Consider the following 27469-nt stretch of genomic DNA (forward strand, 5'->3'; position numbering starts at 1 on the left):
GCAACATATAATAATTACTATCATTAATATCTTTATTAATATGTAAAAGGCCCTTAAAAAGTAGTTAGTAAAAGATAATCAACGTATTAGAAAAATAAGCAAAAGTGATGAGCAGGCACTTAAAAAAAGAACAACCACAAACGGACAATTCATACATAACAAAAGTTGCAACCTCACAAAAAATTAGAGAAACACAAATTGAAATAATGAGAAACATTTTTGGCTTATTAAATTGACCAAAGTTTTCAAAAACTAATAATCCCCAGTGTTGGCAGAGATGTAGCAAAATAAGCATTTTGAAAGTAATAGAAATTGATACAACCTGTCTAAAGAGCAATTTAGCAATACATACATAAGGCTCAATAATTCCACTTCCAGATATTTATCCTAAGGAAATAGAGATGCATGTGACAAAAATAATCATTACAGAATTATTTATAACAAAATTATTTTATAACAAAAAATGAGACACAACCTAAAGTCCCAACAATAGGAAGTTGGTTCAATAAATTATGGTCTATTTACACAATTAAATACTAGGCATCATTATAGATCAATATTTAAGACTATGAGAAATGCTCCTAAAATGAAGAAAAAAGATACTGAAGTGTACACACAGTACAATCTTTATTTAAAACAAAAAAATTTTTTTACTATACATAGTTCTTATGAAAAAGCCTAGAGGAATACTCTAAAATGTCAAAAATATCTCAACAGATAATGAAATTATTTTCTTTCCTTTTTATCTACATTTTCAAATTATTTATTCAAATGATTTATTTCAAATTTTATTGCTTAAGTAATTTTATTAAATTATATTTTTAACCTATGAAAAGAAGAAATTAGGCAGGCCAAAAAAATTTGAGGCACTTGGGGCTTCCCTGGTGGTGCAGTGGTTAAGAACCCACCTGCCAATGCAGGGGACACGGGTTCAAGCCCTGGTCCGGGAAGATTCCCACATGCCGCGTAGCACCTAAGCCCCATGCGCCACAACTACCAGCCTGTGCTCTAGAGCCCTCGTGCCTAGAGCCTGAGCTCCACAACAAGAGAAGCCACTGCAATGAGAAGCCCATGCACTGCAATGAAGAGTAGCCCCCACCCACGCAACTAGAGAAAGCCCGCATGCAGCAACGAAGACCCAACGCAGCCAAAGATAAATAAATAAAATAAAATAAATAAATTTATATTAAAAAAAATTGGGGGAGCTTCTTACAGAGGACTCTAAAAATCATCACTATAAAACTCTTTAAGCACATCTGGCATGACTCAGCAAGGGACTGCCAGCTAGAAAAATCGGTGAAGTAACTTAATTAAAATTAAAGGTGTAGTCAAAATAAAAAGCTTCAGCATACACCAGTGTCTGCAACTTGTTGCAAGCAGCCGAAGTTGGAAAGAGCAAACCACAGACGGCTGCCTGCCTACCTTGCCTAGGGGCAGTCCTCAGGACCCAGAGGTGATGGCCCCTGCCCCATGCCCACAAATACCAGCCTAGGAACCATGGCTCACCCTGCAGAGCACTCAGCAGGGTTTACCCTGAAGCATCTGAACAAGCTAGAGCCACGCATGGTGAGCTCACCCAGTGATCTAGAATGGCCTAGTCAACAGACAAGGCAGGCTCCCCGGTTCTCTGAGCCCTAGGCCAAGAGCAAATTTCACTCAAAGGTGAGAAGGTGGAACCATGCTACGATACATACAACCCCCTTGGGGGTGAACTGGCAGACTGACGCTGTATCCTCTCAGGGTAAGTTTCTATTCAGGGAAGATCTGGAAACTAAAAAAAATGTTAAAGTGAATATAAATACCCAGTATTTATTACAGGGTCTACTAGCTGCCCAGGAAATTTTGCCAAACAGTTAAGTAAACATATCAACTAGGTGAGAGGGAGGGAAGAACACCTTAATTTTAAAACGGCCTCATCAGGCCTAATTAACCTATTCGAATTCTTTGAGGAGATAAAAACAATATGATTATGGCAGAACTAGTAGGCAGAATTTCTAATGCCAAAATTCCACCAAAAAAACAACACACTGAATTCCATGTTGCATGTATGTTTGTCTTTATGTGATTGTCATTTATGGGAAACCATGAACGACGGTGTTTTTTAACCCATTGACCAGTTCTGGACTGGAGCGCAATGCTTTCATAAATTGCCTAGAATGATAGTTCCCAACCCATTGGGGACCCAACTTCATATCCACAAATATGTTCCCAATGACCAGCCATTAAAAACACCATTACTGAATGAGAGTCCATGAAAAAATTAATTTGAAAAGGAGGTCTCAATGCTTTGGTAACCAATAATCTATCAGAAAAACATTAGGTTGTAAGATTCATGAGGGAAGAGACTTATCTGTCTCATTCACCACTGCATTCTCCATTAGGCAGTCAATAAATATTTGTTGAAGCAATAAAATGAAACCTTGAAGACTGCAAATGGCCTAAAAGCTGTTCCAGAAATGAAAATGCTAAATTAAAAGACAAGTTCTAAGGAGGCTGTATGAATAGGCGAAATTATGGCAAAGTAGCATTAGTGAAAGCAAATGTGAAGGAACGTTTAGGGAAAAGCAATTCCAATTATACTAGAATATATATGGTTATGGTTAGAATAATGGGTTCTAAGCTAAACTGTTCAATAAAGAAGCATCAGCTTAGACTGTTCCCTTAAGACACCACGTTGCATGTTTCATCACAAAAGGCCCAGAAAACACTGGGCATTATCAGAAAGGACACTGGAAACAAAATAAAACTTATGATCCTGCCCTTATTCACAACCACTCAGTGTCCACAGAGAGATGTGCTGAGCAGTTTTGGCTCCCCACACTTTAAGAAAGATGTACCAGGGCTTCCCTGGTGGCGCAGTGGTTGAGAATCTGCCTGCTAATGCAGGGGACACGGGTTCGAGCCCTGGTCTGGGGGGATCACACATACCGCGGAGCAACTAGGCCCGTGAGCCACAACTACTGAGCCTGCGCGTCTGGAGCCTGTGCTCTGCAACAAGAGAGGCCGTAATAGTGAGAGGCCCTTACACCGTGATGAAGAGTGGCCCCTGCTTGGCACAACTAGAGTAAGCCCTCGCACAGAAACAAAGACCCAACACAGCAAAAATAAATAAATTAATTAATAAACTCCTACCCCCAACATCTTCTTAAAAAAAAAAAAAAGAGAAAGATGTACGAGAGTTGGAAAAGGTCCTGAGAAATGAGACTGAGTAGATGGAAGAGCTTTCTAATAAGAGCCTAAAAATTAGAACTCTATTTTATTCTAGAGAGATGAAGATTTAGGGGAAAGGGGGAACATAATTGAAGTATAGGTTTGTTCATCAAACCTCAAACACTAGAGAGCAGAGGGCAGCATTTTTGAAGTTTGAAGTAAATAAAAGATATAGACCAAAACCAACAACAACAACTTAATCCATTAGTCAGAAAATATACTGATATTGTTAAAGGTAAAATATATAAATGTAGTAACATCCACACTTATTCAAATCTATAATTTTTTTTTTAAAGGCTCTGAGAAACTAAAAACAAGGAATTGTCACTAAATCCATGAGCTTTCTTTCCCTCAGCACTGAAGCCTTTGAATTTCAAATAACGTTAAACTTGGTCTCCCGTTGCGGAGCACAGGCTCCGGACGCGCAGGCTCAGTGGCCATGGCTCACGGGCTCAGCCGCTCCATGGCACGTGGGATCTTCCTGGACCGGGGCACAAACCCATGTGCCCTGCATCGGCAGGCGGACTCTCAACCACTGCGCCACCAGGGAAGCCCCACCTGTTTTTCTGAATAATATTAAGTTCAGCAATAACAGAACATCAAGGGGGCAGATACACTCCAAATTTAAGAAAAGTCTGATCTCTATTCAGTATATTCTGTCTAATGAAACACGGAAACAAATAACATCACAGATTTATACGATGAAAATGAAAGACCACATGATTTAGGGAACACTGGGCTGTGAAACAACAAAATTGTTTCCTTTTATTTGCCACCTTGTTGGATGAGGACTAGAAGGAAGGATGAGTATGTATGTTTTACAACCTGTAGGTGAACTCTTTACCCTACTGCCCCACATGACTGAATATGGTGTAGATATTGACATAAACTGTGTTCAATTATTGTTATAACAGTTAAGAGTTTAAAAATGGATAAATAGGGACTTCCCTGGTGGCGCAGTGGTTAAGAATCTGCCTGCCAATGTAGGGGACGCAGGTTCGAGCCCTGGTCCAGGAAGATCCCACATGCCGCGGCGCAACTAAGCCCACACACCACAACTACTGAGCCCGCGCTCTAGAGCCCGCGAGCCACAACTACTGAGCCCGCGTACCACAATTACTGAAGCCCACACACATAGGGCCTGTGCTCCACAACAAGAGAAGCCACCGCCATGAGAAGCCCGTGCACCACAACGAAGAGTAGCCCCCACTCGCCACAACCAGAGAAAAGCCCACATGCAGCAACAAAGACCCAATGCAGCCAAAAATAAAATAAATTTATAAAAATAAATAAATAAATAAAAATGGATAAATAAAATTTCCCCCAGCTTTCTATTTCAGAAGGAACATCCCAGGGGATAATAAAGCAAAAAATAACTCAAACTGTATGAGACACAGAGAGAGAGAGAGAGAGAGAGAGAGAGAGAGAGAGAGAGAGAGATTATTTAGCAGACCCTAAGAAAGTACTTGAGTTTGTTCCCAGGTGGGAGAACTTCTGTACCAGGAATGGAAACTGGGCAAGGGGAAAGAGAGAATGAGCAAGCAAGCACAAGAGCAAGCTGCTACTCCCATGACTTGCAGGAACTTCAATCTGGACTCTGGCTGGAACACCGATCAGAAAGAGACACTGCTTCTATGGGTGGTGGAGAAGGGAGCTCAGTGAAACTTTAGCTGGATCAAAGGGAACAGAAAAAAAGAGTTCCTGGACCCAGAATGAAGCCCCAGACTGGGAATAGTAGAGCTAAAAGAATAAGAAATTGTGAACCACGGAGAACTAGCTTTCACCCCTATGCTGTCACCAATTACCTATGTAAGGATCTTAGGCAGGCCTTGGTTTAATATGTAAAATTAAACTAACCTGAAGGGTCTCTGAGACCTTGAACAGGCTAGGCTACAACAGCTGGGCAAATTAATCTAGAACTATTGGATTTCTACATAAAACTTAAGTCCTAAAGTAGACAAGCAGACTCTCTGCCACATACATACTACTGCCCTCCTGAATACACATCTGAGTGAGGCCTTCTTATAGGTCTAAGTGATCCCAAGTCACAGACATTCTGAGTCAATCAGTGGTCAATGCTTCATTTCATGAGGCACCTGGCATTCTAATCATTAGCAAAGAACAGCCCAAAGAGATTCTCAGCAGTATACAAGAAAACAGGTGCCCCAACAGACCCAGGCAAAACAACAAAGCGTTTCACTTGTCTTTTCCTCTATCTGGTCTTAGTCCTGCCAATGCATATTTTGCCAGAATGGTTGCTGTAAAACACTTATCTGATCACAGAGACGTCCCAGTTCAAAATCCCCATCACCTTCAGTAAGTAAACTCTTCTTCCAGAGTGCAGAAGCCATTCCCATCTGGTCTGTGTCCACCTCTCCAGCCACTTCCCAGGGTACATTTCAGTCACTGGTGTCAGAGCTTGAGCTGTTCCTCCTGAGTGGCCCCAAACATAAATCTGCCCGAGAACTCCTCATCCCCAAGCTCCTGTTCCAGGGCCCCTCCTCCTGGATGCCTTCTCTGAGTCCTCTGCCCTTCCCTTCCTCCCTTCCTCTATGGCAGCACTTCCCACAGTAGGCTGGGATCCTAAGTTTTCTCATCAGTCTGTGAGTCTCCCGAAAATTGGGGTCATATCCTTTACCTCTATGCCCAGGGCCTAACACACCTAGTTCCCAATGTTATGGGGGTTGTCACTGCTCCCACCCCTCCCAGAACCTTTCCTTGAAGCCTCTCCAAACCCTGGCTGATACACCTGTCCCTGCCTGCCCTGCCCAAGATGTCTGTCACCCAGAGGCAGCTTCTCTTCTCCCTGTCTAAGCCCTTCCACCCCAACCAAAAATTCCATTTCCCAAGAACAGAATTGCATTGCAAGCATTCTAACAAGACTCACAGGATGTTAGAGCTGAAGTGGACCTCAGAAATGACCTGGTCCAGTGGCTTCCAAATGCCCGTCTGCAGACTGCTGCTGGACTGACTGCAAAAGAATAACATGGGGAGTGACTTTAAAACACAGAATCCCAGGCTCCACTGTGGAAATTCTGATTCAGTAGGCCTGGGATGGATCCCTGCATTTTTTTAAAAAGCTTCCCAGTTGATTCCAGGGCACTGGTCTAGTCCAACCTCTTCATTTTATACATGAAGAACTGAGGCTCAGAAAGGGGAAGTTCATCCATCAAATAATTACCAAATGCCAAGACTTATGCCAGGCACTGAGGACACAAAGGGAAGGCCCAGACCCTGTTTTTGAGTGCCCTCCCCTCCACAACCCACTGAAAACACCTCTCAACCACATACCTGTGAGTGCCACCAAAAAGGCTCATCAAGGGGACACAGGCTTCCTACAAGCAAGGAAGGGAAAGGGACTTTCTCTGACTGCCCTTGTCAGAAGTCATCTCATCCTCCTTGTTTTACTTATTTCTCCTCATAATTTTCTACCTTTAATGTAGTACCTTTAAACTACCTTTAATGTAGCTTACCAGTAAAATGTTCTCTCTTCTGCTATTTCATAAGCCCCTCGACAGGCACTCACTGAATCATTAATTAATTGGTATCCCTCGATTCTAGACTTGGATTTCTACTTGGATAGGCATCTCAAATCTAATATGTCCAAAATCTAACTCTTGGATTTCCTCCTACATTCTTTCTCATTTCAGTAAATGACAACTCAGTCCTTCCAGTTGCTTGGGCCAAACCTTGGCATCTTTGAGTCCTCTCTTTCCCTCATACCCTTAATCCAATCCATAAGCAAATCCCGTCAACTCTACTTCCAAAATGTAACCAAATCCAACCATTTCTCACCACCTCCAACCATCTTCTTTTCTCTCCTGGATTCCCACAAAAGCCTGATGACTGGTCTCCTTGTCTCTCCTCTTTGCCTCTACTACTCACTCGCAACACAGCAGCCAGAGTGCTGCTTTTAAATCATCCACCAGATCATGTTCCTCCTCTCCTTAAAACCCTTCAACACCGTCCCACCTCACGCAGAGTAAAATCCAGTCTTCACCCCAGCCTACATGGCCAGGACGATCTAACCGCCCTCTGTCTCCTACACCTCTCTGTTGCCAGTCTGCTCCAGACTCCTTACTGCTCCTCAACCAAGCAGGGCATACTCCTGCTCAGAGCCTCTGCACTTACTATCCCCTCTGCTTGGAATGTTCTTCCCCTCAGATCTCTGTGGGCCCACTCCTCACTTCCTTCAGGTCTTTATTCAAACACCACTTTGTCAGGAGCCTTCTATGACCATTGTGCATAAGATACCAATCCCCACCCTCACCATCAATCTCTGTCCCTTTAGTCTGCTTTGTTTTTCTTCACAGCCCTTATAGCATCTGACACATTATATAACTGCTCATTTATTTATTTTCTGTGTGTAAGCTCCACTATGTTTACTAGACGGTAATCCACCATTAGAAAGGGGGAATGATGTGACAGGTTCATCTGTCCAGAACGAAGATTGTTCAAGGATAGTCACAGATTCCTAAGCAAGTTTATTACCAGTCAAGCAGCTGGCAAATTTGCTACAGTGTTTGTATTTAGCTTTTGAAAACTTTTTATAAATAGAGAGACCTTGAGTGGTGATGGGGCCTTGCCAGTGGGAAAGGGTCTATCTGAAGTCACACTTGTCTATGAACCCTAGGCCCCTGCAGGACTAAGTTAAATATTATATTTTATTGGTGTTAAGTGCCTACTGGCCATTGTCCCCACAATAAGGTCATCTGTCTTGAGGACTGGATCAGTGTGACGCCAGTGGAGGGGGAAGGCTAGCTCTGAGAACCGCAGGGAAGAGGAGAACACAAGGTGGTCTTGAGTCTTAAGACAAGAGGATACAACTCTGTGAATATACCAAAACCCATTGAATTACGCACTTTAAATGGGTAAACTGTATGGCACGTGAATTACATCTCAATAAAGCTGTTAGATTTTTAGAAAAGATAAAAAGGAAGAAAAGAGGATAGAACTGAAAGGAATTGGGATTATAAAAGACTGTACAACTGACTGGGATGATACAAGTGGAAACTAGGCATAGGCAACAAAGTTTAAGCAGAGCTAAGAACTGAGATAAAAACTGATACTTTGTAACCAGTACCCCCTTTTCCTTTCATTACTTGAAACAGAGCTCAGCACTAAGGGACACTGCACTTTGTTAAAAGGGAAAAAGACCCAGAGACAGAAAAAAGAGAGACAGGACTCCTCTTGTTCACACACCATCCTTGAGGAGTTTCCCCCCACTGAACTTTGTAAAAGCATCATCTCTTGGTAGTAGGGATCCCCAAATTTAGGTAGGAAGCCAGTAGCCTCAGACCTGCTGGGAACCAAGCCTCCACTCCCCAAATAAAAGGGCTCCAGAAAAGAAAAAGTGGCCATTCCACAGATCACTGCTTCCCCAGCTCTGGTACCCCTGTGTTTGGTGGCTCTGGGTGTGCCACCAATCTCATCTACCACAGGCAAACCACAGTCCCAAATATCCCAAAATTAAAAGGTTGGGGTGGGGGCCAAATGTACTATTAGTATTGGGGTGTCTCTTCAGTTCCCTTAGGTCACTAAGGAGTTTAGGAGCTGCTGAGTCAAGGGCCTGGTAAAGGATGCCTCTCCCAGGTACTCTACTCTCACTCCCCTTTTCTTTCACACACACACACACACACACACACACACACACACACACACACACTCTCTCTCTCTCTCTCTCTCTCTCTCTCTCTCTCTCTCTCTCTCTCTCTCTCTCTTCTCCTTCCTGTTCCTCTCTCTCCCCCTACTCCTTCCTCCATGCCCCTCTCCATTCCTCCGTCCCTTTCTCTCTTCCCCCCTCTTGTCTCCCTCACAGATGTTCTTCTTTATCCCCTTCTTCCTCTCTCTTCTCTCCTTCCCCTCTCAAAAGAGATCTGGGTGTGCTCTTTCACCATGACTGCTCAGACCCAAGTGCAGCCAGCCTCCTGCAGGAAAGCAGGGCGCCAGCCACGGCAGCTTTTCACCAACAACCCAGCATGGCAACGGACCCAACATCCAGGTATCTGCAATGTGTGCCCACTGCATATGTCCCTGGTGATCCAAGGGAATGACAGAAAATAACGTGTTCAAAGGACATCCCTATGTGCCCTTCCACCATCAGAAAAAATGGAATATCTTTTTAAGATATTATCTGTGAAATGTTCACAGATAAAATGATGTGATATCTGGGATCTGCCTCAAAATAACACAGGGCAGGAGGAAGAGAGCAGGGAGGGCATGTATAAATGAGACAAGATTGGCCATGAAATGATAACTGTTGGATCTGCATGAGGAGTACATGGGAGTTTATCATGTTATTTTTCTCTACATATGCACATTTCAGCACACTAGGAACCAGACTCTTGGATAGTGGACTCTATGGGTGCAACTAGCTAACCACCAAGATCACACCCATTAGGATGGCTATTATCAAACAAAACAGAAAATAGCAAGTGTTGGTGAGAATGTGGTGGAGAAACTGGAATCCTTGTGAATCGCTGGTGGGAATGTACTGTAGCCACTATGGAAAACAGCATGGCAGTTCCTAAGAAAAATTACACATAGTGGATATAACACTTCCACTTCTAGGTATATACCCAAAAGAATTGAAAGGGGTCTCAAAGAGGTATTTGTACATCTATGTTCATAGCAACATTATTCACAATATCCAAAAGGTGAAAACAACCCAAGTATTCATCAATGGATGAATGGATAAACAAAATGTGACATAAATATAAAAGGGAATATTATTCAGCCTTTAAAAAGGAATGAAGTTCTGATACATGCTAAAACATAGATGAACCTTAAAGGCATTATGCTAAATGAAATAAGCCATATACAAAAGGACAAATATCGTCTGATTCCACTGATAATGAGGTACCTAGAGCAGTCAATTTCATAGAGACAAAAAGTAGAACAGTGGTTACCAGGGGATAAAGGGGAGAAAAGAAAAGGGGTTGTTATATAATGGGTGAAGAGTTTCAGTTTGGGATGATGAAAAGGTTCTAGAGATGGACGGTGGTGATGGTTATGTGAATGTCCTTAATGCCACTGAACAGTACATTTGAAAATAGTTAAAATGGTGTAAATCAACTATACTTCAATAAAAATAATAACAAAAACACTAATAAAAAATTCTTGGATACCCTTAAAATATGGTTAAAATGGTCAATTTTTTTATGTATGTTTTACCACAATTTTTAAAAATAATGATAACTACCAAGGAACATTGAAAAAAAAAAAAAACCACTTGTGTCCAAACTCTCAGCTCTTCAAGGCCAGCTCAGGTCAGCCTAGACATCATACCTCAGTGAGGTTCTCAAAACAAGGGTGTGGTGAATATTGCTGGGAGTGTACAGCTGTGGAGAAAGGAATAACTTCTACCTATAGGCACATGGTCTAGTTTCCAAACACCACCTAAGGAAAGAAGAAAAATAAAATGTTTTTTAATAGGTCTGAAGGCAAATGTAATTAAAGTAAGTTAATAATAATAAAGTGTAGGTCAGACCCTGAGAAGAATCTCCAAACCTAATTCAAAGCGGGCCTCAAATGTAGTCAAAGATAGTACTATCCCCAGTCCCAGATCTTCTCCCTTTCGCCTAGCATAGTGTGCTGGTTCAGAGCCCAGACTTTACGTGGGTTCAAATCCCAGTTCTACTACTTACTAGCCATGTGACCTTGGCCAGGTTCCTCCACCTCTGTGTCTCAGTTTCCCCATAAGTAAAATGGGGGTTATAGGGGTTAAATGAGTTAATATTTGTAAAGCTCTTACAACACTGCCTTAAACATAGCAAATACACATGTTTGTTAAGTATTCTGCCACCAACCTCAGTGGCCAGCAAGCTTTACCTCATAATTTTTCAGAGTGCCCCTGCAGACCACTGAATCCCTAAACGTCAGGCTGATTGGATGCATGCACAGGGGACAGAGACAGGGCAAGTGAAGGTCGGTTACCCCTCCTCACAGCTCATCCTCCAGTGCTCAGGAGGGCTGAAGAAGCAGAGGATCAAGGAGTGAGCAAGGGGACCAAGGGGCAGGTAGGCTGGGGGAAAGTCACAGGTTGGGGGGAGGCAGGGAAGGGACAAGCACCAAGCAGGGGATGAGAATAAGAGAAGACATGGGGAAAGCTGGCAGACCCTTTTTTTTTTTTTTTTTTTAATCTAAGTGGTCCTCAATTGTAACTGGACATCAGAATCACCTTGGGAACTTTGGAAACTACTAATGCTTGGCCATAACCTCCCAAGATTCCAATTTTAGAGGCCTGTGTGGAGAAACTAGTTAACAGTCCATCAGGTGCATGTACCCACAAATGACAGAATAAAGAGTCTCTTTTCTAATTCCGCTTACTCTCACTGTAATTCTGCGTTCCCTCGTTTGACTTCATTTGTCTTAACTTTGACAGAGCAGCATTTATTTGGATTCTAAATAGAGATATAGACAATATTAATGGAAAAACTTACAAGGGAATGGAAGGAAACTCATTATTCCAATTCTATAGAAGGGAAATACAGAAAACTTTTTTCCTTTTCTTATTTGGATCTTCACATTTCAAAACATAAACTAACAAGCAGACCCTGTGCTGTCCAGATGAGGATAAAGTCAGAAACCAGGGGATGGGGTAGGGAGTGTCTTAGATCTGATGTCCAAAATAAGTTAGTTCTGAGGTGCTCCAATGAGTGTGCCTGATTATTTATTCCAGGGTAACCTCAGTTCCTGCAGACACTGGATTCTTTAGGGTTATTCAGACCATCTCTGGTGCCCAATAACACAGTTTGGCTGCAGAGAGGGGCTGGCAAACCTGAGAATCAGGCTCCATTGGCCCAGGCTGGCTGCTTCTCTCAGGCCACATACACACATGTGGATTTATAGGAACTTTACAGTTTATATAACACTATTGCCACTTCACAGGGAACTCGCCAGAACCAAGACTAATAATACTGAGGCTCCTGCTTGCCTCCAACAACCAGACTGCCCTTCCACTCAGGAATTCTGAACCAGGAGGTCTGACTTCACATTTCAGTTTCCCAACATCCTCATCTTCCCAAGGTGCTACTGCATATGGCACACATTTTCCTTCAACTGGTATTGAGACATTCACTACAGCCCTTGCCACAATTATGACACACCTTAGGGTGTTGTAAGACTGAGATTAGGAAACAACGTACTAGAACACTGTTCTGGATTAGAGGTTCTTCCAACACCAGAAAGATTAAGAGCCCAAGAGATTATAGGAAACCATTAAATTTAAGCTGCTAACTCTACAAGCAAGGAAATGAAGGCCCAGAGAGGTGAGGTAATCAAATGAGATAAAGTACATAAACTGGAGAGTTTTTATTACTGTGAAAGATTCCTGTTATTCCTGGCAACATGACTGGCCCTGCCTTAGCTTCCCAGAGGGCCTGAAGTCTCCTACTCACAGTTACCCATTCAAATCTCTCCATCAAACACCCAGTATAAGGCTTATTAACCCGCAGACTAGTGATTCTAGCCCTGGAAGCACATTAGAAACACATGGGGAGCAGTGCTAATACCTAACCCCACCTCAGGCCAATTAAATCAGAATCTTCAGGGGTGGGGCTGAGCATTTTTTAGAAAACCACCTAGAGGACTGATGTTGTCTGGGGCTGGGAACCACAGTCTTTAGACCAAAGTATAGTCCAGGGATCACTGGCCTCAAAAATCACCCCCAAATCTTGTTAATGATGCAGACTTCTAAGTCCACCTGCAGACTGACTCAATAGAAATAAAGTGGGTCTCGGCACTTCCCTGGTGGCGCAGTGGTTAAGAATCCGCCTGCCAATGCAGGGGACACGGATTTGAGCCCTGGGTCCGGGAAAAGCCCGCATGCCGCAGAGCAACTAAGCCCGCAAGCCACAACTACTGAGCCCTCGTGCCACAACTACTGAAGCCCGCGTGCCTAGAGCCCGTGCTCTGCAACGAGAAGCCATGGCAATGAGAAGCACACGTGCCGCAACGAAGAGTAGCCCCTGCTCGCCGCAACTAGAGAAAGCTCATGCGCAGCAATGAAGACCCAACGCAGCAAAAATAAATAAATTTTTAAAAAAAGAAGAAAGAAAGTGGGTCTCAGGAATCTGAAGCTGTGACAGTCACCCAGTGGTTAGAGAATTACAGCAGTGGCACTGAGTGAGTCTCAGAAGTCACACCTGTGCTCCGGCTGACCCTGGAGTCCTGGATGGCCCCAGTAGCTGGCCTGGGAAAGGTTCCCAGATGATTCAGACTCTGGTGCCCACTCTAAGCTAAGAGCCCCTGCAGAAGCCCCACTGCTTCAATCACCAGCAGCTGTGGCAAACCTTTCAAAAACAGAGCTGGAGTCCATCGTGGTTCTACACAGCCACCTGGGGCTTCCCATCTCACTCAGAGCTTCGGTTCAGGCCCCCACTAGGATTTACAAGCCCAGTGGGACCACCTTGGCCTCCCCTCCTATACCTTCCTCCTCCTCACTCCAGTTTTTCTCTCCACCCTGACTGCTCTTCCCTCAGATAAATGCATGGCTCCCTCTCTTACTCCTTCAGAACTCTGTTCAAACGTCCATTATCAGTGAGGCTTCCTTACTTAAAGCAGAAAATCTGCCTCCCCACCAAACCTCTCTATCTTCCATCCCAGCTTTGCTGTTTTTCTCTGTAATACTTTTCACCATCTCTCATACTTTATGTTTTACTTGTTTATTATCTATAAGACCTCACACACTGGATTACAAGCTCCATGAAAGTAAGATTTTTGTTTATTTTGTTCCCGGTTATAGTCCCAGTGCCTATAGTGCCTGGCACAGAGCAGGCACTGAAATATTTATTCTAGGAATTAATACATCAGGAACACCAATCTCAAAACATAACTTGTACCAAAAGATCAAAGAAGCTGATTATACCGAAATCACTTCTCCACTGATCTCATCTTGGCAGAAGCCTTTTTAAAAACAGGCTAGAGGCCTAATGAAACAGAAACCATTTAGAAATAAGTACTTCCCGTCAATTAATCCAATCCAAATGGGTTTGTCAGTCAAAGACAATTTGTTCCGAGGAACAGATAAAACTATGGAGACAGAAAATGGAGTTGAAAGAAGGTAATCGAACAAATAGATTTCACATACTGTCCTGGTATATGTGTAGGTTCAGAAGAAAACCTGAGAGCACTTACAGCTACTCTCAGACAGGAAAGTTTCCAGCGGACCAGAAAGGACAGGCTCCCATCCAGGGTTACAGTCGGTGAGATGCAGGCCCAGTGCAGGATATGACGGCCCGCTTCCCACCAGATCCATCAACCTAATGAACCTGGAGAGGACCCGTCCTCTTTCCCTTGTGCCTGCTTTCCCCACCTGCTTCCAAAACTCATTTGAAAGCACGGACAGTACTTTAAGCTCTACCAAGTCAGGAGCACTAGAAGCTTTTATCAAGGCCACACAGCAGCTGGGGAGAATTCTGCCATTACTAAGTCTCACAGACGTCATCTGTTCTGCTCCATGTCTCCATCCTTGTCCTTGTTACCGCTTTCCTCGCCACCTCTGGTCTCTTCCCACAGTCATCCTATATGTCTAAGACCAATCTTCCCCATCACCATTTTCACGGGTCATTCACTCTGCTCAAAAACTTACAATAATTTCCTGTAGCCGATCACATCAGCTCCAACCCTCGGGCCAGACTTTTGAGAACCTGTCCTCTAGGCCTAGACTTTAAATTTCAGGAGCTGCTTCTTCACCCACCTCAAAGCACCAAATCACTGCCTTCACCTTCAACAGCACCAGTAAGAGATGAGACCCTCGAGCCTGGAACAGACTGGACCACATCTCCAACCTCCATTCCTGCCCAAAGCTTCCTCACTCTCCACACCATCCATACCCATCCCCCCACAACAGCTTCTAGCCACACTGTCCTTTCCCACTCGACTTCCACAACACAAACACACACTACACACATACATGCATGCTCATTCATTCAACTGATAATATTAGTTGAGCACCTCCTAGGTGCCAGGCCTTATCCTAGTCACTATGGATACCACAGTGAACAAACAGACTAAGTCCCTCCCCATGCAGGGCTGATATTCCACTAGGAGACAAATGGACACAAACAAGCAAATTCATGATATGTCAGGTAGTCATATAGCCTTTCTCAATAGGAGTTCAGTAGGAAATCATAAAATGGAACGACTACATTCTCAATTCTGAAGCAAGTGAGAGTGCAAGCCACATGAATACAGGGGAGAAGAGGTTTTAGGCAGAGGGAAGAGCAAGTAGAGAAGCCCTGAAGCAGGGAAATGCTTGATGCATTCAAGGAACCCAAACCAGAGCAGAGGCAGTCACAGGAGATGGGGGTGGGAAGCAAATAATGGAGGGCCACTGTGAGGACTGACTTTCACTCTTAGATTGAAGGCTATAGGAGGACCTGGGGTAAAGGAGCGACATGCTCTGACTTTCACTGTAAAAGGATTACTCCTCTCTGCCGTCTATCATCAGGTAGTAAAATTATGAGGGACTTATTTTCTTCTTGAATGTTCCAAAATTTTCTAAACTGAAGATATATTTTTCTTTTTTTTTTTTTTTAAGGCTGCAGCACACAGCTTATGGGATCTTAGGTCCCCGACCAGGGATCGAACCTGGGCCCCGGCAGTGGAAGCTTCGAGTCCTAACCACTGGACTGCCAGGGAGTGCCCCAATTTTTTTTTAATTTTTATTGGAATATAGTTGATTTACAATGTTGCATTAGTTTCAGGTGTACAGCAAAGTGAATGAGTTATACATATACGTGTATCCATTCTTTTTTACATTCTTTTCCCATATAGGCCATTACAGAGTACTGAGTAGAGTTCTCTGTGCTATACAGTAGGTTCTTATTAGTTATCTATTTTATATATAATAGTGTGTATATGTCAATCTCAGTCTCCCAGTTTATCCCTCCTCCCCCACTCCCTTACCCCCTTGTAGCCATACCATATTTTTTAAATGAAGGAAAAACAATCTTCCTAATCCTTTAAGACTGAGCCCAAATTCCACCTCCACTCAAAGCCCCCCGTACCAGTGCTAGGCCATGCTGTACCCTAGACCCTGGCCATCAGGACCACTGGGGTGGCCCCAGTGTTAGCAGTACCGGCCTACAGCAACTAATTTTCATGAAAGTTTCTTCTGCTCCCCTCACTTCTCTCCTGTCATGCAGGAACATGTCCCTTCGGACACTCTTGCCCCAAGTGCCTGCCTGGGGTCCCACTCTTTCTCTCCATTAACTTAATTAATTCCTGGTAATTAAAGTTACAGTTTAGTGATGAACTGCTAAAAGACTGACCTCTCAAGGGGTGTAAATATTTTTTTTATTCTTTATACAGTTTTTTAAATTCTTTATACAGTTTTTGAAAATAAATTTTATTGATTAATTGATTGATTGATTGCTGCACTGGGTCTTCGTTGCTGCGCGCGGGCTTTCTCTAGTTGAGGCAAGCAGGGGCCTGCTCTTCGCTGCGCTGCGCAGGCTTCTCATTGCGGTGGCTTCTCTTGTTGCAGAGCACAGGCTCTAGGCACACGGCCTTCAGTAGTTGTGGCACTCGGGATCAGTATTTGTGGCTCGTGGGCTCTAGAGCGCAGGCTCAGTAGTTGTGGTGCACAGGCTTAGTTGCTCCACAGGATGTGGGATCTTCCCGGGCCAGGGCTCGAACCCGTGTCCCCTGCATTGGCAGGCGGATTCTTAACCACTGCGCCACCAAGGAAGTTCCAGGTGTAAATATTTTAAATGGGGACACTAAGTGGAAATGCAAACGTCTTAAGACTCAGAGGAATGCAGCTATAATGTTGGAACGATAGGCACTGGGGTGCCTAGTTTGTGGGTAGGTGGCTACCTTCTCCTAAAGGGTACAGGTGCTTAGAAAAGCAATGTCAAAGGGAGACAAGTGAAGTAATGAAAGATGAGATTACGTCATTGCCACCACCTCTCTCCTCCCAAATGGCCATTCAATCCATTTTGGGTACCAGAGAATGTTCCCCAGAGGTAACCCCAGCCATCTCAGAGGGGTGACTTGTGTGAAAGTAACTACCACCATCAGAAAGAAAAGCCCCCTTAAGACACTTCTGGTCTGGAAGCAAATTGTTCTCCAATTGCTTTCAGTGGGGGAACTCCTTGAGGGCAAAGTTCATCTCACATGATTCTTTTATGCTCCACAGAGCATCCAGCTCTGTCTTGGGCCCAGGGTGGGCCTTTCATAAACAACTGTAGATAATTGATCATTGATGGCCCAGTTGTAAAAAGGCTCCAAAGGACTTTTTCTCCAAAGGATTTTAAATACACATAAGCATTCTAACTAAGAACAACAGTAGTATTAATCACACACCTAATATTTTTAAGGGCCTGAAGATTTATAGCCTTAATGAAGTCTCAGACAGTGAAGCAGTTTTTACAACCTCAGCCAGTTCAGTTCAGGTCTGGAGAGTCTGTCTAACAAGGCAAAGGGAGAGAGCAGCCCTTGTCCACACACACCCGAGCCTTGGCTGGGCCAAGCCCCAGAAGAATCTGAACAGCTGCTTGCTGCCCACCCCTGGACTCCCTTCTCCTCCAAAAATGCCAAAGCTCTGCCTCAGAGGTGTTTTCGGGCCCTGGAATAGCCTTGAGAGGCTTGCAGTTACAATGGTCACCTTGAAGGTCACCTACCTTCAAGACCTCTCTCTCAGGTCTCACTCTGCCCTTGGCTTGCTAACGAACAACTTTAACTTCAGAACTGAATTGGCAGACAGGAGTAGAATGCTGTGAACTGCAGCAAACCAGGGGAATAAAAGCGGAGCCAGAACCCACTCCACTGGCTCACATTCAGCTCCAGCTTGCTAAGGGCAGTGTGGGTAAACGTTCCTATGCCCAATGACTGGATGGACATAAGGATGAAGTAGCTCCCTGCCTCACTCCCAGGATGGGCTGAACCTCCAGTAGGAGGGAAATTCCAGGAATGTATGTGAGGTTCATACATAGGAACCCCTCTCTTTACCATCCCCCATGTCAATGTGTAGGAGACTAAGAGCGCTGTGCTCCATGGGAGAGAGCCCAGGGCCATGCCCAAAAGAAGTGACTTCTTTAGAAGCATGCCCCCAAAAAACACCCAACAAATGAAGCTAGAAGCCAATTCATTCTGCTCATCAGCTCCTCCCAGATGGGTGCAGCTGTGGCTCCCTGAATTCAGGAACTATCCCGATCAGAGTTTCTAGCCTAAGTCACCTGCTGGGGAGAGCTGTCTTTACTGCACATCTACCAAAGGCAAGCCTCCTTGCCTACCAAGGAGGGATAGCCAGTTCCAACATCATACCTCTTCTAGAGGGACATATTTCTGGGCAGTTTGAGTTTTTGCTTTAGGACATTCAATGTTTGTCTCTAAAATTAAACACAGATTTACCCACTGTTTTTGTAATGATGACATATAAGCTTATAGAAAATTCAAGTGACAGGCAAAAATATAAAGAAAAAAGTAAAAACCACTCTAATCCCACCACTCAGAGGTAAGATCTGACATAAACTCTGCTCTGCAGAAGAAGTGAACCTATTCTGAGTTAAACCTAGGGTGTTGCTCTTGCTTTTCTGGAAAAGTCTGTGGATTTAGTTTTCAAAAGACCCTTAATGCCACCCCTGAACTACTCGAAAAAATTTCAGGGGTCTCCAATATTTCTGGAGCTCACAAATGGACATTAATGAAGTCATAAAGACTCGCTGCCCCACACACATACTGACTTGAGGCCAGGAGTTCATCTGTTCAGCAGACATACCCCTTTTTTTCACTCAACATAGCATAAGTCTTTCTACAATCAATCACATAAATAGACATCATCATACTTTTTATCTCCTGGAGCATGTAAATGAGAGGAAGGGGGACACCATTACCTCTTGATACAATACCTTTAGAATCTGAAATGGAGTATGTGGGTAAATGTGACTTTACCCAAAGTCACACAGCAAACAGAGGACACCTATTCTCTGCTGATGGATTTGAGGAATGACTCTGTGGTGACACCAAACTCAAAAGGCGTTCATTAACTTTTCTTTCAGTCATAAAAAGGATCCAATGTGCCATTTCAACACATACATAAACACTTCCCACTGTCAAATAAAAATGAATGGTTGGTTGAAGTAGCACTTTTATCCCTAAAAACATTTCCCCAAATTAATAAGCTAATGGATATCCCATCCTACACTCCTAAAGCATGAAGGGGGAGAACAATGGACCAGATGCCCACAAATGGAAACATACACAGACTGTGGGTACATGCAACTGCTCCACCTCACAGGCATCAACACTAGGAACTCTCTCCTATTCAGGATACTCCTATTTTTGTAGGAAAAGAAAAAGTTAAAACAAACGTATATAAAGACAGCGCTGGAGATAAACATCTAATAAAAACACTAAATATTAAAACAGTAGCTCTAGGGTATAAGATTTATCAGTTTTATTTCATTTGTATACCTATCTGAATTGCCTAAATTTTCTACATGAATGCTAATTATTTTTAAAAGAAAAATAATTAACTCATAATCTAGGTTGGTCTATTTGGATTTTATTTTTTGCTGTAGAAAAACAGATTCAAAACTCTAGAGGGTCCACAACTCTTCTCAGTTTTGTGGAAGCAGAAGGAAGTGTTAAGACGAAGCTCAAACCTCATGAAGATTGCAATCCAACAGGAAAGCTCACCATGACCACGCTGAATAGAGGGCAAGAATTATTACCTTCTTTTCTGTCTCCAATGTGTAGGGAAGATGAAAATCCTAAACCAATCTCTCCTTCAAGTGCAACCAAAAGAAACCACCCCTGCCCCATCTCTTCCAAGAGTTCACAGACCTCTACTCTCCGAACAATTTCCAGTGCATCTGTCCACAACCACTCCTTGGCCACAAAATTACCCACACCACTTGGTATCTGCATACCTTCTCCAGTAATCCCCTTTTCCAGTACTTTATCTCTAAAAAAGTTATTTCTCCTTTTCCTTAAGTCTCACAAACACAGGATCCCACCCAAACAGTACAGAATCATTCATTCTATCAATTAAATAATCATTGTTAACTATACTGTATAGAGCTTCAGGAAAGATTATGTTAACAAAAAGGGTTAGTTTTCATGGAGCCTGAGAAAAACAAATGGGAATTGAGGAGCAAGAGTTTGTTAGTCTGTCCCAGCCCTGGCCAGAAGTCAGGGAGTGGGGGTGGGGAGGGCCATGGCCAGAGGAGAGAAACATCTGTCATTCTGCAGTTTCATTTCTCAAGGCTAGTTAATACCCTGAGTTTATGCATCAGTCTCTTCCAAGTTTGGTTAATCAGCCTCCCTGGATCCAATCAGCTCTGCGTGCCCTACAAACTGAATTTCAGGTTTATGAAACTGAGCACAAGATCCTGAAGCACAGAGATCCCACCAAACTAAAGTCACCTCCCAGGATGACATCTGTCTCCACTCTCTAACAGCAACACCCATCACGTGATATGTATTTGATGCACCCAATAGTCTCTGATATGTCCCTGTGACTTACAGAATTAAATCCAAACTTGGCCTGCCTTTCACAAGCCCAAATCAGCTTCCCAGCCTCATCCCTGGACAAGCCAAGTCTCTCATGGCTCCATGCTTTCACACATGACTCTCTCTTCATAGACTGCCCTTTGCCCAGTCTTGCTTGCCTGCAAAACTTCTGTTCTTCCTCTAAAGCCCAGTTCAGAAGTCACCTGGCCCTAAAGCCTTCCCTACTTCCCCAGGCATTTAGTTCTTACTGCCCCCAACTGTAGTTCTCTAACTACAAAGGCTTTAGAGAATTTGTTAAATACATTGTAGCTCATTCTTTTAATTATCTAACCTCCCCTGGATACCCTGAGCTTCTTGAGGCAAGGAACTCACATTGTATCCATAAGCCCTAGCACAGTGTCAAGACTGAAATAAGAGATCAACCTTGAAGGACTGATCACATGGAACATTGGCATTAAGTTATTTAGAGGAAAAGAGTCTCACAATATTCAAGAATTAAATTGTCTATATACTTAATCTCATCCAAAATGACAATAGGGCACGGAGGCAGCATGGGCGTTTTAAAATTTTAAGTAATAATAGCAGCTAACATTTGTACTAAGTTAATTTGATCAGCACAACAACGCTAGGAGGTAGATACATTTTTCTGCATTTAAGCTGAGAAAAGCTTGAGGCTTTTCCAAACAGGAAACTGAGGCACGAGAGGGTTTAAATAACTCAAAATCATTCAGTTAGTAAGTGGCAAAAGCAAGACACAAACTCGGTAGTCTGGCTCCAGAGCCAGTGAGCTCTGGAATCAGGAAGATCTAGGTTTTAATACAGATTATGTTACAAATATGGCTTTGGATAAGTCATCTAACTCCTCCGAGCTTGTATATGTAAAGGGGGCAGGACAACCTCTTTCTCTTAGAGTGCAGGGAGGATTAAGTTAAATATGATAATGTTTGCAAAAGTCTCTAAAATGGATTCTCCCACCTAACAGGCACTCCATAAATGTTCATTTATTTTCCTTTCCCTTCATAAAAGCTGGGCAAAATAGTCTCTCTGAGGAAAAGGATCCTCCCCCAGACTGCGTGAGGCTTTTCGAAGCAGATCAAGTAGTGTGGCCACTCAACACAGAAAGCCTTGCCTTACCTGTTTATCTCTGTCCATACCAGAGTCCTTTCAAAATGTAAATATCATCATGTCACTCACTTAAAACCTTTCAAAGGTTCCTAATTACACCGGGGATACAATCCAAACTAAGGAGGGAAGGCATTCAGTCCCCAAGGCCCCCAGTGATCGGACACACCTCTCTATAAACTTATCTCCCCTCTCCTTTTCCCCCTCCAGCCATACAGGCCTCTTTCACTTCCTCCAACTTGCCAAGCTCTCTGCTGCTCCACACATGGTTAACTCTTCACCCTCCTTCAGGTCTCAGCCTAAATGGCACTTCCTCAAGGGAAGCCTTCCCTGAGCCTCCAACCCAAATCAAGGCCCATATCTCTTACCACTCTCTTCACCTTTCTTTCCTTGTATTCATCACAGTCTGAAATGATTAGTTTACCACTTCCTTCAAAGTTTTATTTAAAAGACACCTTCTCAGGAGGCCTTTTCAGACCACTCAAATATAAATTCAGTCCCTACCCAGTAACTCATATCCTCCTTCCCTATCTTCTTTTTCTCATTAGCACTTATTAACAGACTATATTTTTATTATATATTTTATTGTCTGGCCCCTTAGAATGAAAGCTCCACAAGGGCAGTTATTTTTGCTTGCTTTCTTCACAACATCTAACAATGGCTGGCACATATTGGTTGACAAATATCTGTTGTTGAATGAAATTTCAAGATTATTTATTATCGGGCCTTCTCACTGGTCTATGAGCTCAAGCTAAAACACATCTATCTGGTTTCCCACTGTACTCCCAACACCTAGTCCAGTACCTAGCACATAATAAGTGCTCAGTAAAATTTTACTAAATGAATCAAAGCCATGACCAGTGGAAAAATTGGAAAATGGTCAAAATATGTGTTAGCACCTTGCTTCCTCTTCTCTTTCACTGTATAATGTACCTGTGAGTTTGAGGAAACAGACCCCTGAAATCCCACCAAGCACCTGCCAGGCATCTATCTGTCCACATCCTGTATCCTCAGCCACACTGTACACACCAACAAATGCACTGTACAGGCCCTCCAGAACACAGAGCTGAAGGCAAGTGGGCCAACCCTAAGCCAAATACCACCTTACCCCAAGTCCCATTCTCTGACTGCCAGTCCTATTCTAGGCTAGTCCTGGGTGCCAGACATGCTGCCCTGGGTGGGCCCATGGATTTATTCCAATCTAGGATTTTTAATGCCACCTCTAGCCTACTCAAAAAAGAAAAAAAAAGTTAAAAATCCCTGAGCAGCTCGAATAATCCTGGGGTTCTCAGAAGCAGACATACCTAAGGTCGTACGGACCCCTCCCCCTCACATGCGCTGATCCAAGGCCAGGAGGCCATCTGTCCAGCAGACGCTCCCCGTCCTCCCTCGGGTCACATTGAGCCTTTCCCCTCCGGGCTGGCAGGAAGAGCCCCTGTAGAAAGACAATCTCCACCCTGATCAACAGGCCTGGTCACCCCCTGGGCCCCCAACTCTGGAGCAGGAATACCCGTCTGCTCCCGAAAAAACCTCCCCCAGGGTCAGAACTTGGGCGGAGGTGGGGGGAAGGACTGAGGGGCGCCAAAAAAGGTCGATCCCCCAAATGTCTGTCCCGTGACGACACCAGCTCTTCGGGCGACCGGGACAGTCCAGCTGACAGGGCGCCCCAGCGGGGGAAAGTGGCACCGTTATCCGTGCCTGGGCGGGGGGACGCGGGCCGACGCCGAGGGCGGCCGCCCGTCCCGCGCCGGGAGGACAGCAGCGTGCCCGCCCGGCGGGGTAGCGGCGGGTCGGGGTGGCGGAAGGGGCAGGCTGCCCGTCCGCCGGGGGCGGGGTGGGGTGGCGGCCGGGGCCCGCCAGGCGGCGGTCAGGGGAAGTGGCTGCCGCCTCAGGCGGCGAGCAGGGTCCGCCTGGCTGCAGGGCCGGGCCGCGGTGCGGGCGCGGGCTCGGCCTCGGCCCTGGCTCCGCTCAGCCCCCAGCTCGGGCTGGAGCGGCCTCGGCGGCGGCCCCGGCCCACAAGCCCCGCCCGGCCCGGCCCGCGGGGGGCGCTTACCTGGCGGCGGCGGCGGCTGCAGGCCCCGGGCTCGGCCGCGCGCGTCCCCAGCGCCGGCTGCGGGAGCCACAACATGGCGACGGCGGTGGCGGGCGGGGCTGCGGCTCCGGGGGCGGAGCGGGGGCGGGAGCCGGCCTGGCGGCGGGACCTGGCTGGGGCCGCGGGCGGGGGTTGTGGGGGGGGCAGGCGGAAGGCGGCTCGGACCTGGGCACCCGCCCAGGGCGGTGCGGCTGAGGGGCTGACCCGGCCTGGGCCCGGCTTCTCGCCTCTCGCCTACCGTCTACCGCCTCCCGCCCCAGGCGGGCTGCGCGGCACCGACCCGGCGGTGGCGACAGCGACGGGCTGGGCGGGGCGGGGGCGGTGCCGGGCAGAGCTGGACCCTAGACCTCGCAGACCCAGACCCTGCCCCCGCCCTCGCCTGACCCGTCTGCCCCGCCGAGCGCCCGGCGCGATTCCGGCCCGGCGGCCGCTCCCTGCAACCTGGGCCTCTCGTTCTCTGACCGGCCTCCAGGGCAGGGGCCTTCGGTCAGGGCCGAGGTCCCCCACTAGAGGGCCACGATCTGCCTACGCGGCTGTGTCGCCCCAGCGGACAGCGAGCGCCTCTGGAGCCGGCACGGCGTCCTCTTCCCTCAGATCTGGCACCTAGTGGGGCCTAGTAGGCTGTTAAGTGAAAGGTAGCAGAGGTGGCGTGGGCCTGGCACTTAGTAGGTGCGCCCTAAATGTTCGGTCATCGCTGGATCTAGGGACTTGCAAGCAGGCCTGGAAGTGCGGGGCGCTCTGACATGTTGTCTCTGGGATGACCGTGAGACCCGCGGCGAACAGAGTTGGAGGCCTGGCAACGGGTGCCTCCCAGGGGTAGACTGCAACATCTCTGAGTTACAGGGGAAGCTATGACTGTGCGAGGTGAGAACTCGGAGAGACGGGCAGATGGCCAGGGCAGGACCTTCCAAGAACCTAGAGTACCTGGAAACTGGTGGTGTTAAGGTGGCAACTAGGTTGAGGGTGTGAGAGCACGGAGATGAGGCCCTGGTGTCTGGCAGTGAGCACCCACTGCTAACCACGGAGAAATGCCCTCTGAAGAACCGGGAAAGAGACGCCAGTTTGCTCGAGGGGTGCAACTGATTTTCAGCCAGGGCCTGCTGTGGGCCAGGCTCTAAGCTGAGTTGACCACTTGGGTAGGGGGTGTGTGGTAGTGAAGCAATGAAGGCAGTAAAGGGTGATGATTCCAGAAGTTTGGCAGGAAGAGGGGGAAAAGAGTAAGCCTATAGCTCCAGGGGTAGTAAAAGAGAGAGGTGATTTTTATTTTTATTTATTTATTTATTTATTTATTTATTGCGGTACGCGGGCCTCTTACTGCTGTGGCCTCTCCCGTTGCTGAGCACAGGCTCCGGATGCGCAGACTCAGCGGCCATGGCTCACGGGCCCAGCCGCCTCGCGGCATGTGGGATCCTCCCGGACCGGGGCACGAACCCATGTCCCCTGAATCGGCAGGTGGACTCTCAACCACTGCGCCACCAGGGAGGCCCTATTTTTATTTTTTCCTATTTGAGGACGAGCTCTCAAAGGAGCTGAGAGGGGAGAATAAAAGATAAGGGATAGGATAATTAATGATGCGTGATCTCAGAAAAGAAAAAGGAAATAGGGCTGAGGAAGGGGGAGGAAGAAATCAGAGAAGAGGCACACCTCTTCCTGCTAGATTTAAAGGATACACAAAGATAGAAATATTTTGAGGTGGGGAGGCATGCATACTCAGCCCTGCATGTTTCCATGGGTCAGCTGCCTGGATGACCCCCAAAGTCAACCATAATTCTGCTGGGGGGTCACTGCCCTTTGCAATTTAAGTGCAATTGGCTCAAACCCCTATTCCACTTAGAGTAGGAAACGCAGCATACCTGCCAACATTTCCAAAGATTCACGGGAGAACTTAACATTTCTTCAAATTATCACTGGCCCCAATTTCTTATTTCCAAAATTATACTCCATTGTGCTCTTTTAGGAAATTTGTCACTATTCCCTGGATACTCTCCATGTATATTCCCCCCAAGTACGGTACCATGCTTGTGAAAACAAGCAAAATGCCCAGTGTTATATAATTGTTAAATTATAGTTCATTTGTAACCATTAAAAATCATGTTGAACACAACATTGTAAATCAACTATACTCCGATATAAAATTTAAAAATTTAAAAAATCATGTTGAAGAAAAAGATTAATGACATGGTATATACTTGTAATTAAAAAGCACATCAAAGGGGCTTCCCTGGTGGCGCAGTGGTTGAGAATCTGCCTGCCGATGCAGGTGACACGGGTTCGTGCCCCGGTCCGGGAGGATCCCACATGCCGCGGAGCGGCTGGGCCCGTGAGCCATGGCTGCTGAGCCTGCGTGTCCAGAGCCTGTGCTCTGCAACGGGAGAGGCCACAGCAGTGAGACGCCTGCGTACCGCAAAAAAAAAAAAAAAAAAGCACATCATAAGATGATGGGATACCGAGACTTCCCTGGTGGTCCAGTGGGTAAGACTCTGTGTTCCCAATGCAGGGGGCACGGGTTCAATCCCTGGTCAGGGAACTAGATCCCACATGCATGCCACAACTAGGAGTCCACATGCCGCAGCCAAAACTAACTAAATAATAAATAAATATTTTTTTAAAAGATATGATACCAGCTTGTAATATATAAATATACATAAACGTGTATCACACAAAGACTTTTTTTTTACATTTATTTGCATTGGGTTTATTGGATAACACCATATTGAATATCTTTAATCCCAGAATCTGCTTATTTTTTTAATTGAAATATAGTTGCTGTACAATATTATACAAGTTACAGGTGTACAATATAGTGATTCACAATTTTTAAAGGTTATACTCCATTTATAATTATTATAAAATATTGGCTATATTCCCCATACTGTACAATATATCCTTGTCACTTATTTTATACCTAATAGTTTGTACCTATTACTCCCCTACCCCAATATTGCCCCTTCCCTTCAAATTTTTTAAAATGCAAGGTGGAGAGCAGGGTAGAATATACTTCCATTTTTTATAAAAATTATATATATAATTAATATTTACACACATATATTTGCTTATCCAAGCATAGCACATATCTGATGGACACAAATGAGATTGGGTAGGGAAACTAGATGGCTGGGGGACAGGAGCATGAGGGAGACCTTTTATCACCGTATGCCCTTTTGTGCCCTTTGAATTTTATACTATGTGCTTTACCAATAAAGAACAAATAAATGCAATTTAATTTTTTTTAATGCATATACTTTTTTAGTAGTGTTCTGGATCACCAGGTATAAACAGGAAAATAAAGCAGGGCTCTGGACAGCAGACCTAGCTATTTTTTTTTTTTTAATTATTTATTTATTTATTTATTTTTGGCTGCGTTGGGTCTTTGTTGCTGCGCGCAGGCTTTCTCTAGTTGTGTAGAGTAGGGGCTACTCTTCATTGCGGTGCACGGGCTTCTCTTTGTTGCGGAGCACAGGCCCTAGAGCGCGCGGGCTTCAGCAGTTGTGGCCCGCGGGCTCAGTAGTTGTGGTTCACAGGCTCTAGAGCACAGGCTCAGTAGTTGTGGCACACGGGCTTAGTTGCTCCGCGGCATGTGGGATC

The 27469-nt window shown here is 45.2% G+C and overlaps 1 protein-coding gene across 8 annotated transcripts in view; it reads right to left on the minus strand.

The window, feature by feature from the left end:
• The window catches only part of ZNF592 (zinc finger protein 592), a 56879-nt gene extending 32931 nt beyond the window's left edge, over positions 1–23948 (minus strand). For 3 of the 8 annotated variants that reach the window (XM_060157934.1, XM_060157908.1, XM_060157916.1), the window contains exons 1-3: positions 6502–6520; positions 6098–6181; positions 5522–5643 (exon numbers count right to left, since the gene is read on the minus strand). In XM_060157934.1, the coding sequence (XP_060013917.1) occupies positions 5522–5567 (46 nt within the window). In that variant the 5' untranslated portion in view covers positions 5568–5643; positions 6098–6181; positions 6502–6520. Of the gene's footprint in view, positions 1–5521; positions 5644–6097; positions 6182–6501; positions 6546–10497; positions 10609–23845 lie in introns of those variants that run through there. The other 5 variants (XM_060157895.1, XM_060157885.1, XM_060157904.1 and 2 more) reach the window with 4 other exon arrangements.
• Positions 23949–27469: the final 3521 nt, after the last annotated feature.

Source organism: Lagenorhynchus albirostris, chromosome 1 (genome assembly GCF_949774975.1).
Source record: "Lagenorhynchus albirostris chromosome 1, mLagAlb1.1, whole genome shotgun sequence".
NCBI lineage: Eukaryota > Metazoa > Chordata > Mammalia > Artiodactyla > Delphinidae > Lagenorhynchus > Lagenorhynchus albirostris.